This window comes from Mustelus asterias, chromosome 10 (genome assembly GCF_964213995.1).
Source record: "Mustelus asterias chromosome 10, sMusAst1.hap1.1, whole genome shotgun sequence".
In the NCBI taxonomy this organism is placed as follows: Eukaryota; Metazoa; Chordata; class Chondrichthyes; order Carcharhiniformes; family Triakidae; genus Mustelus; species Mustelus asterias.
In genome coordinates, this window is record NC_135810.1 from 83,130,859 (window position 1) to 83,143,219 (window position 12,361).

The following is a 12,361-nucleotide window of genomic DNA, read 5'->3' on the forward strand; positions in this document are numbered from 1 at the left end:
GGCAGAGTGCTTTTGAACAAGGTGTGCCTGAGAGCCTGCAAACAACCCAACATGGGTTGCTTGATGTGCTCCCTGCATGGAGAGCCCCATTTCACCCCCCCCCCCCCCCCCCCAAACTGCTGGGTTAATGACAATGATGGCATAAGATCCTTAAGTCAATGTTAATTGCCCACTTAAGGGTATCCATTGTTGTCCGGAAGGACAACCATGGGTATTCCTGCCATGGAATTATTCAGGACAGAGCCAAGAAGGACAGTGCCATCTGCCATCCTAAAAGAGTACATGCCTTCCACAACTGGCAATGGAGGAGGGTATTAAACTCCACCCCATGAGGTGGCTGTTCAATGTTCAGTGTTCCACAACTGGCAATGGAGGAGGGTATTAAACTCCACCCCATGAGGTGGCTGTTCAATGTTCAGTGTTGTTTTGAGGACATTGCTAAAATGTATCTGAAGTCCTCCAGGGAGTCTCCTGTAATGACCGAGTTCTGAGTAGAGAAGTTATTTGGGGATCTGGTGTCAAGCATACCAATGATTTGCCTTGCCCAGTGGAGCTGATTTTGAGTGATTAGTGACCAATGCTGGGCATCTTGGCTTGGGAGAGGACTGCTGTTGGACTGCTTTTCTTGCCACTGGATTTGGAGAAGGCACTGCTGATGGTATTTCTCCAGTGCATTTAGGAATGTAGGGAATTCTGGTAAACAATTACCTTAATCTCAGCTTTGAGATCCTGGTGATCAAATATTCTTTTCCTCAGAAGGCTGAAGGGTGAGCAGGCAAATTGGAAACAATTATGAATTTTGTTGTCTGCGTCTGCCTTCCCCTGAGCCGAGCCTACCAACATGTAGAAAATAGTCCTCATTTCCAGACTTCTGGAGTCTAATCCCAAACACCAGCCAGTGTTTGTGCACCACCTTTTACATAATAAAATGTCTTAAGGCACTCCACAGGAATGTTGCCAAATGAAATTTCACAGCAAGCCACATAAAGGAGATATTTGGACTGATTCAGAGATGGTAAAGGGGTGCAGGAAGGATATTCCATGTGTTAGGGACCAGATCGGAAACCACAAGGTATATTGTGAAGTTAGACTAGAACCCAACCTTCTTTGGCATAAGTGAGGATGGAGTGTTTAACTCCAAGTGTGATTCTATTGACATATTCGGAAGTGTTTATCAAAACAAATTTTATTTTAACAATACAGTTGAGCTTAATTATTGTACAATACAGTTGAACTTATTATTGTCACATGTATTGGTATACAGTGAAAAGTATTGTTTCTTGCGTGCTATGCAGACAAAGCATACCATACATAGAGAAGGAAAGGAGAGAGTGGAGAATGTAGTATTACAATCACAACTTTTACCAATTTAAATACTTAAGCATGTCAAGATGCAGTTCTTAACTGCTAACCTATCTCCATTGGTTCCAATTCAAGCAATATTCCTCTTATAGACTTAAAGTCATCTTCAAAATCAGTTAACAAACAACACAGGCTTGCATGTTTTACTTGTTCACAGTTCTGGACCCTTTGAACACTTCTGGAGAGAGAGAGACAGCTCTGACACTCAAACAGCAGCTTCCAGAAAGGGAGTCAGAGCCATCTCTTGCTTCTATAAGGACCACGTGGAAACTGCTTGCCTCTCACTGATTAGCTGTTCCCATTAGTACATGACCCTGCATCTGTCAAGCAACCTAATCACAACCCTACTCTGAAACCCCAGGGGGTAAAACCAAAAATAAACAAAAATGCATTAACTCAGATTAAAGCAAACATCCCATTATCTAGGATCAATAATTAATCTGCATTCTCAGTAGGAGAGCTGCCTGGTGCAGACACATCGGCATCGTGTAAACGGAGCTGAATTCCAAACATACCACTTACAAGAAACATGAAAATAATACATTTCCTTAAGGCACAGTATCATCACACATGCCTAAAATGATTTAATATGGTTTTTAGAAGAATGTTGGGAATTGTATCTGATTAATCAAAATGCAGCCTGTACTAAACAAATGGAGTAGCTCAGGAGTCAAAATGAATTCTCATTTTTAACAAATTATTGTCAGACTGCAGTGTCAGCTAACTAATTTGAGCATCTAATTCCACATCTTCCCATTCTTAAGCACTTTCTTCCATTTCAGTCCTTCCAGTGCAGAAACTATTAGACGTGGCTTTGTGGTCTCCAGACTCAATGCTCACTTTAGTGTTCTCTGATCATCTTAACTCCATAATCTCTAATTTGTCAAAATCCATGCTACAGGTATCCTATCCGACAGTTAAGTTCTACTTGTCCATCACTCCTCCTCACCTACCTATATTGGCTCACTGTCTCCAATAATTCAATTGAAACTTCTTCATCCTTGGGGTTAAAAATCAATCTCCAGAGTCCACCTCATGATACCTCAGCAGTGTCTTCTACTGATTCTGCTCGGTGGATCCCTCTTCCTCTGTGGCGGGGGTGGCGATGTTGTGTAAGGAGAAGGGATGATGGACGTAGCAGGAAGTGGAGAGGCGAGATTATGGAGAGAGGAGGTGGGAGGAGGAATATGGAAAAAGAAAAGTGAGAATCGGGTAAGGAGGGAGAGTGCAGAAGGCTAGGGGTTGTCAATGTTAACATAGCCTTATTTGCTGGGCATATTACATTATTGCTGTTCTTCGGTCTGGCAAAGAGGAAAAAAGAGTTCCACAGAAGTGAATTATTCAAAGAGGTTGATGATGGGACAGAGAGGAAGAGACTGAAGGGGAAAGGAGGAGGAGAGCTGTTGGAGTGCTAACACTTTATCTGAGCATGCAGTATTATTTTATTCCTGTGCTTTGATCCGTGATGGGTGGGAAATGGATTGTTCCCATTTTCTCTAGAGTTAGCTGATGAAGGGTGGGCAATGTTTTTGTATATACTTTCTTTATTGGGTGGGTGTGTGACTATTGGTCAGAATGTTTGGCTGGCATTATTTAGCTGTGACTGGCTGAATTGACTTTCAGCTCGCCCTTCAGATAACCTCTCTTTTAATATTTGAAGTAAGCAGCATTGTAGTAGAGTTTTTATGTTGGTGTGAACATTTTAAAATAACCTTTTTTAAAATTTCCTCTTGCATGCTCCGAAAGATGTTTGATATACCTTTGATTTGGGTGACCTTGTCCCCTCTTGCTATAATTTCTTGTAGTGCAATATTTTTGGAATCTTGCAAACTGTACTAGATGGCTATAGATATACTTACAGGAGTAGTCGTCAGGGTGAATAGCAGAGAAAAAATATACTTTTGAAGCTAACCATTCTGGGTGGTACCACTATAACATACTTCATATGTGACTTTTTTCAGTTTTGAATGAAACACCTGCAGTCCTGCTTTACTCATTTTAATGCATCAGTCTTCCTTGTCCATCTGTCTCGTAGTTCATAATTCTGTCGTCAATAAGATCTTCTGTTGATATTTAACGTTATGAATTTTGAATCTATGAATAATAGGAATAAATTTAAATTATCTTATTTTTCATTTATCACATTTAAAACAAGCTATTTAAATTTTGATTGGTCAGAACAATTATCTGTATTGCCTTTAGCAATAGGAAATGTGGATTGTAACATTTGTTTAATTTTATATTTGTGTAAATGATCTTGTGTGTATAGACATGATTTAAGGCAGTGAAATTACAACTTGGGTATTAAATAGCTTGAGTAAACAGATTCTGGTGATGAACAGAAGCTGTTGGCATTTTTAGTCATTATTGGACCATGAGATTTTGCGATATAATGCTACAATGTAAACCATATGACAATATTAAATGGGATTCTCAACATTTTCAATAAAGAAAGCTTATTGATGTAGCTCGTCATTCCAGATTTATAGAAAAATCATAGAAACCCTACAGTGCAGAAGGAGGCCATTCGGCCCATCAAGTCCACACCGACAACAATCCCACCCAGGCCCTAACCCCATAACCCCACATATTTACCCCGTCAGTTCTTCTAACCTGCGCATCCCGGGACACTAAGGGGCAATTTAGCATGGCCGATATGCCTAACCTGCACATCTTTGGACTGTGGGAGGAAACCGGAGCACCCGGAGGAAACTCACGCTGACATGGGGAGAACGTGCAAACTCCACACAGACAGTGACCCGAGACCGGAATTTAACCCAGGTCCCTGGAGCTGTGAGGCAGCAATGCTGACCACTGTGCCACCATGTTGCCTTGCGGCAGCATTCCGTGTGAATACTTGGATTTTTCGATTTTCAAAATAAAATTTTCAGGTCCCTACTGAGATCATATCAATGTAACAAAAGCAAAACTAGAAATCTGAAATAAAAACTCTCCTTGGAGAGACGTAGGATGAGAGGAGACCTAATAGAGGTATGTAAGATGTTGAGAGGCATAGATCAGGTGGACTATCGGAGGCTTTTTCCCAGGGTGGAAATGGCTGCTACGAGAGGACACAGGTTTAAGGTGCTGGGGGGTAGGTACAGGGGAAATGTTAGGGGGAAGTTTTTCACACAGGGTGGTGAGCGAGTGGAATCGGCTGCCGTCAGTGGTGGTGGAGACAAACTCAATAGGGTCTTTTAAGAGACTCCTGGATGAGTACATGGGACGTAATAGGATAGAGGGTTATAGGTAGGCGTAAAAGGTAAGGATATGTTTGGCACAACTTGTGGGGCTGAAGGGCCTGTTTTGTGCTGTAGTTTTTCTATGTTTTCTAAATTCTGGAAAAAAATCAGCAGGTTTAGGATCTGTGGGGAGAAATAAAGTTAACATTTCAAATCAATGATTTTCAGGGTTCTGATGAAAGATCCTATCTGACTTGCTGAGTGGTTCTAGAATTTTCTATTTTTATTACATTTCTGTCAGATATTTTAAGTAGAAAACATCCAAGCTATTTCACAAATTTATGCCTCAACGTACCATGTGCCTGTTTTTTCCCTCTTGTCTGCGGAATGAACTGATAACTCCTGCAGCAGCTTAGCCTGAGAACAAAAATGATAACTGCAACCCTGTGTCCACTGTGCCATGTTACCGTGCACTAAATCTTCAGTTCACATGTCAACAAAAGCATTGTTTCTGTCTCTTAATATGAATCTTTTTATGGGTTAACAGTCTTTCATTAAATGTGTAATCTCTTGTTCATTTTTAATTGGTAGGATTCATTCCACGGCTCTTTAAAGGAACCATGAGCCTTATACTTCATGATCTCTACCTTTGCTGCCGCCAGATTGGTAATGACAAAGCTACAGAGAGAAAGGTAATCATTTCTATCTCATTTAATTTTCTCAAAACTATGGAAGACATTTTGTGGCCAATGAGTTAAAAATAAAATTAAAAGCCTGACAGTTAATTGCACTTAGTGTTGCCAGTTGTTTGAATGTTATTTTTTGTTGTTCCCTTGCCTGGTCTAAAGCGTCTTCTTTGACTTTTGTTTCTCTTGCACTCACTGTTTGTTTCTTCTGCTCTCTCCTGCCTTATGTCCTCGCAGGAATTAAGAGGCTCAACACCTGAATGTGGATCTGTTTGTCCTCTTGTGATACAAAGGGCTAATTATGTGCAGGGACTCTACTGCCTGACTTTGTGATTTTAATCCATAGATTGAATGCTTACATTGTAGTTTGTACATTGCTTCTCATCAGGCTAATCGCGGCTTTAACATCTTGTTTTTTTCTTAGAAAGAAATTGAAAAATTTAAACGTCTTATTCGAACACCAGAAGCTATAGAGCAGTTGGATCGAAATTCTGAATCAAGACATCCAAAACAATTGAACTGGGATGCAGTTTTTGGGTAAAATTTTCGTATGTCTCTTTGTAAAAAGTACTGTGGATGCCTAATAAAGTATCAGAAGCCTTCTGTTACCGAGCAAGTACTGAACTACAAAATATATTTCCATACACAATTTGGGCTCTTGCATGTATGTTGTAGACGTATGAAGATTTGTACTGTGCTGTCAATATTTTTTTGGGATGTATGTAAAAATCTGGCTGTGCTTTATCAGACTTTATATAGGACTTTGTAGCATTGATATGACTTCATCAGGGTTTCTGTGTTTCTGGACCAACCACCCAGCTCACTCCAAAGGTTGTATCAAGTTCTGCTTCAATTAATCAATAGCATCTTTTAGTCTCCTTCCTCCTTTTTATTTATCAGCGCTATGAACTATTTTGTCACCTCAAAATATCTTGGCTTTAAATTGGAAAGTCACTTTTTTGATGCAGTATATTCGAAGTGGGCTGTGCCATTTTTTATAAATGTATGTCTGTCCTTCTCTAGTGTGTGTATGTGCACAAAGGTTCCAGATAATGTGGAGAGGTTACTGCAAAATAAACACAGTACCACGTAACAGCCATTTCCCATTCCATCATAGAGATTGAAAGTCTGCTCTTATTGGATTGCCCCTCATTTCCATAACGACAACAGATATGATTTTAGTTTCTTAAGATTGTGGTTTAGTTGCGCAGAATTGCATAGAAATTGCAAAATTAATCAGCCCAATGAGCCCAGTGTGCATGTTGATGATTATCCTTCGAGCAAGCGATAATCCTTTTCTCAAATGCCCAATCGGTTGCCATTTCTCTTTATCTAATTTAATAGTGTAGCTTAACAGAATGTAAAGTAATGCTACTTTGATGTTATTCCTACTATGTCCGTGTTCTCTTTAACATCGACAAGTTGCTTGTGTTCTAGGTTTCTTCAAAAGTATATCCAGAAAGAAACCGAATGTCTCCAGACAGCCAACCCCAACGTATCAGCAGCTACTCAAGCCAACCGGCAGAAGAAAATGCAAGAAATCGGCAGTATCATGAAATACTTTATCCGATGGGCCAATAAAAGTGAGTGGGGGAGGCAGTGGTGTACTGGTATTGTCGCTGGACTAGTAATCCAGAGACCCAGGGTAATGCACTGGGGACCGGGGTTCGAATCCCACCCCAGCAGGTGGTGAAATTTGAATTCAATATAGATCTGGAATTAAAAGATGACCATGAAGCCATTGTCGTAAAAACCCATCTGGTTCACTGATGTCCTTCAGGGAAGGAAATCTGCCGTTCTTACCTAGTTTGGCCTATGTGACTCGAGACCCGTAGCAATGTGATCGACTCTTAAATGCCCTCAGGGATGGGCAATAAATGCTGGCCCTGCCAACGACGCCCACATCCCATGAGTGAATAAAAGAAGTTTTTTTTTAAATCAATGCTTAAATTTTCTTCCAAATAAATTATTCCTATCCTGATGAAAATCTTTTAGTTTATTTGTGTTTGTTATGGTATGTAATGTATTTTTCTGAGCATTTCTTAAAAAATATATTCGCTTTCATTTAAAAAAGACCCAGTTCTCCTGCGCTGACTAATCAGACTGGAGGACATGATTGCTCCTGAAACAGGAGTTTCTGAATTATACTTTTTTTTTTTAGCAGCTTTTGTTTCAACTTTACACTGTCATACTTAAAATTGCCAAATCTTTGAAATGAGGAGGCCTATGAGCTGAATTTAAACAGTTTATTTTGAATTAGAACTATGATCTGGTTTCTAACCTTTCACATGATTTGGCAAGTTCACTCGGGTCCATTTTTTAATATTAAACACCGACAGTATTTGCTGTCCATCATACCCACAAATGAAACAATAGTGTTATTCATTTAAAATCTCTTCAAATTACATACATCCACATTTGACATAATTCTAGGTACAATTTTTGTTGTTGTTGGCTCAGATGCCAATAAACAAAAATTATTTTGATAACCATTCCTCTCCTCCTCTTCCTTGTTCTGCCACCGTATGAATTGCTAACATTCTAAAAACGCTATGCCATTATTTAAATATGAACCAAGGTTTTGAATGTTGAGTGCAGTGGGCATCACATCAGAGCTTGATCCTGCTGTTTACAAACATCCACTTTCAGTAAGTGTTGCTGCATAATGAACAGGCTCATTCATGAGATATGGCATCATTGCAAACAGCAGCATTTATTATCCATCCCTATTTGCCCTTGAGAAGGTGATGGTGAGCCGCCGCCTTAAACCACTGCTGTCCATGCGTTATAGATACACCATAGTGTTGTTAGGAAAGAAGTTCCAGGATTTTGACCCAGCAAAAGTGAAGGAATGATATAGTTCCAAGTCAGGATTTTGTGTGACTGGGAGGGAAACTTGGGTGGCAGTGTTCCCATGCATCTGCTGACCTTGTTCTTCTGGCAAGAAGTTATGGGTTTGTAAAGTACTATAAAATGAGCCTTGATGAGTTTCTGCATTGCATCTTGTACTTAGTACACACCGCTGCCACAGTGCACCAGTTGTGGAGAGAGTTGATGTTTACCATTGGGGGGGGGGGGGGGGTGCGGTGGGCAGGTTACCAATCAAGGAGGCTGCTTTGTCTTGAGTGATGTCAACCTTCTTGAGGGGTTTTGGAGCTTCACTCACCCAAACAAATGGAGCATATTTTAAGCTCATGTTTGTGTATTTCTTTTTAAATGTTTCCAAGTCAAGAAATTTTTAAAACAGGAACTTCTCATCAACTAGAGCATCTTAATCTCGCTCAGCTGCTTTATGTATGCTTTGTTCTGTAAGTTGAATTGCAAAATTGGAAATAATATTACTCTTCATTTGGGGCAATGGTCACTTGAAAGCATTATATTCTATTGTTTATTAACAGAACGCAAATGGCAGAGTGGAATTTGAAATTTGTGTACCAACAAAAAACCCTGCATGGGACAATTTCACCGCCTCTCAGCTGCGACCTTATTCCTAACATCACCAGAGAAAAATTCCAGTTTGCGGCACATGCTTCAGAATCCATTCCTTTGTCATCTTCTGTTGCTTTACTGATAGTCAGTCAGTCTAGATGAGAGTCATTGCAGGCCACAACTATTCAACCCAGTTAGCATTCAGTTTGTCATAAGATATATCCGTGTACTTCAGTAAGATTTCACAAATCAATTAAATTAGCCCTGTGTCTTCATTTTAAACAGGGAATTCTTGCTTTAATCTTTATCACTACAGTGGTCCGGATCCTGTGCTTCCAATCTAGGCAAATGCTGGGATGTTTGCCTCCATTTGAAGGCTGCAGTGGAACCACAATTTCTAGGGAACTGAGTGACACTGGAACCCAGAAGTTGCAGTTCACCAGAAGTGGACCTGGGAGAGCCTGTGCTGGAACCTGTTAGCATGTAAACTTGAACTTTTCCAGTATCCGGGCAATTATTTTGTTACAGTTATCCCCAGGTGAGGCTCCCTAAAAGTCATTGTTCAAAAGGAGAGCCCCGCCAAAAAAAGTTGTTACAAACCCAGGTGAGGAAGAATGTACTGGCTCCGTCTTTATTCAACCCCCCTTTCCCTTGGGTACCTTTTTCCAGACCTAATAGTTACGTTTAAAAAGGAGCTAATTTAACCGGCTTTCTTGAGTTAAAGATAGAGTGAGTTTAAATGACTAAAAAGGTAAGGAGAAAATTGGTAAAATACATGCACATACATTCATACAGATTAGAAGTGAGAATGGAGTCCAATGGTAAGTAAGTATTTTAAAAAGTATATAGAACAGTCCTTGACTTGCGGGGGTTGATGAAGTGTCTGGCCGTTAGGATTTCATTCCAGTAGGGTTGACTTCTGCAGGCGAATAATTGATTCTTCGATTCCTTTGATTTGTAGTTTGATAGAGAAATTCCGCAGTTTTGTTTTCCAGCTGTGATCCTTTTGCTGCTAGGCTGACTTCCATAGTCAGAGAGATTTGAGATATACTGGCAAAAAAAATGGCCACTTTGCCAAGGCACTGCTGGCTGCTTCAGTTACCATATCACACCTTCAGTGAGAAAAAGTGTACGGTGCTTATCCTCACAGATCATACACAGACAGACATCGGGATAGCTCTTTCAGCTAACTTTCAACCCCTTCTTTGTATGTTCTAAGTAGAAATTGGAATCCACAATTCTGTTTAGGTATTACACTCAGGATTCTTTGAGATGAGATGGCTATTATGTCCCTTTACCGGAGATGGTAGTCAATCTCTAGATGCTTTCAGAAGTACCTTGTCTGGAAACAGGGAGGAGTTCCATTGTCCCTTAGAGAAACATCCTGCAGCAATTCCTGTAAGTAGCTAATTGTACATTCTCAGCCAATGAGTGCTTACATTGCTTATCACTGTTTCATTGATAATATTGTTTCGTTTAGGGGGACCCCGTCTGAAATGTCAGGACCTACTGAAGCACATCATGGATACTCTGCAGAATAGATTTAGCTGTGCTGCCTATGGAACTGACTACAGCAGCATTCTGCTGAAGGATATTCTCTCAGTTAGGAAGTACTGGTGTGACATTTCCCAACAACAGTGGTCAGGTATTTTTATGTGTGCTAAATGTTTACAATAACTGGATGTTTTTCAATGGCATATGAAAGTGCTTTTGTAAAGGTATGTGGTGTGAAATCCACAGTCACATTGGAGGGCATTTTTTTTATGTTCAGCAAAATTAGTGCTGAGCTCCTCTTATTTCAGGTGACTGGCATGAAAACTCCTAGGTCAGGTGAAGCTCAGCTAGGTGAACTTTCTACCCTGTTCTAACAATGTGCCTCTTTCTCATTCTCAAGTGTGGTTCATTCTTTTCCAATTTCTCAAGTAGTCTACTTGTGGCCTCTGAGTCAAATTCCCAAGTAGTATCAGATTTGTGCTTAGAGATGTACATTCACAGGTAGTTAAGGTGGTCAAGAAGGCATACAGCATGCTTGCCTTCATCAGCCGGGGCATCGAGTATAAAAGCTGGCAAGTTATGTTACAGCTGTATAAAACTTTAGTTAGGCCGCATTTGGAATATTAGTGTGGAATTCTGGTCACCAAACTACCAGAAGGATGTGGATGCTTTGGAGAGGCTGCACTAAATGTTTACCAGGATGTTGCCTGGTCCCAAGGGTTTTAGATATGCGGAAAGGTTGGATAAAATTGGGTTGTTTTCACTGGAAAGACGGAGGCGACTTGATAGTCTACAAAATTATGAGATACATAGATAGGGTGGATAGTCAGATGCTTTTTCCCAGGGTGGAAAGGTCAACAACAAGAGAACACAGGGTTACGGTGAGAGAGTGTAAGTTTAGGGGAGATGTGCAGGGAAAGTTTTTCACGCAGAGGGTGATGAGTGCCTGGAACGCAGTGCCAGTGAAGGTGATGGAAGCAGGCACGTTAGCAACGTTCAAGGCATATCTTGATAGACACGTGAACGGGAGTCGAACAGAGGGATAGAAACCGCGTATTGGTACAGGCTTGGTGGGCCGAAGGGCCTGTTCCTGTGCTGTATTGTTCTTTGTAACTGGATTTTGCTACTCGACCCAGATAGAAGAGACTTTTCTCCCATTGTCAGGATTGGATTTGAATCTAGGCCGAGGAGGTGAAAGGGCCAATGTTGAATGCACCGTGTCACTCAGTTTCCTAATTTTAATATTGGTGCAATGATCTATTTAATTTAGCAGTGGTGATGTGTCACGTTTGAATGTGAACCCAAGTTAGAATTATCCTGTTACTGATTGGTGAAATATTTGCTCATGATCACAGACGTTTAAGGAATAAAGTGTAACAGAGTTTGCATACGTCACATTTCATTTTTATAGATAAGTTATTAGCCAAGCCCATTTTCTTTTGAATACTAATTATTCTAAAAATTAGCTGGTGTCAAATCTCCACTTATGCCCAGTGGTATGAATCATTCTCCAGAGCATCTGAGCAGAGGAGAATAGTCTGGAGACTTGAAAGTGTCTGAAACTTCCTCATGGAAGTTTTTAATATCTTTTTTTTAAAAAACCTATAGTTTTGAATCATGGTTGGAACCAAATCTGCCATTCTGCAGGTTTAAAATGTTTGAAGTAATTAGTGGCTGATGAACTGTCTCCATCTGGCTTTCAGATTTAACAAGCTTGTACTTCAAGATGTACCTGAAACCATCTAAGGATACGAACCGGGTTCTTGTGGCTAGAATAATTCACACACTTGTCAGAGGCTGCTGTTTCCAGTCTGAAGGACTGACCTCCAAGCTGTTTGAGTTCTTCGCAAAGGCAATGCTGAATGCAAGGTAGAGGGCTTTTTGCATATAAATTTCTTTAGGTATGTGTATAATTGGTACATCGTAATTACCAGCAATGTCTATTAATCTTGTCAATAATGCTAGGATTAGAATATTTACTGGCAAACATGGAATATAGAATGAAATAAAATCCCTACAGTGCAGGACATACAGTGCGGAGCGTACAATAACTGTTACTTTGTGCCAAGGTTGTGTCCCTTATCGTTATGTCACTGGGTTCCCTTAAATCATTTGAAATGTTGTCTAATTTTCTTTTCCCCAATCTTCATGTTTTTCTCACTAAGTTATTAGGATTAGATTTCCCCGCCTGGACAGGGGGGGCTGATA

General features: G+C 40.3%; 1 protein-coding gene across 3 annotated transcripts in view; it reads left to right on the forward strand.

Moving 5' to 3' along the window:
* Positions 1-12,361, forward strand: part of atm (ATM serine/threonine kinase) — a 135,885-nt gene that overhangs the window by 1,574 nt on the left and 121,950 nt on the right. For 2 of the 3 annotated variants that reach the window (XM_078222057.1, XM_078222058.1), the window contains exons 2-6: positions 5,136-5,236; positions 5,655-5,767; positions 6,668-6,813; positions 10,140-10,304; positions 11,857-12,022. In XM_078222057.1, coding sequence (XP_078078183.1) covers positions 5,136-5,236; positions 5,655-5,767; positions 6,668-6,813; positions 10,140-10,304; positions 11,857-12,022 — 691 coding nt within the window. The remainder of the gene's footprint in view (positions 1-5,135; positions 5,237-5,654; positions 5,768-6,667; positions 6,814-10,139; positions 10,305-11,856; positions 12,023-12,361) is intronic. The other variant, XM_078222059.1, reaches the window with a different exon arrangement.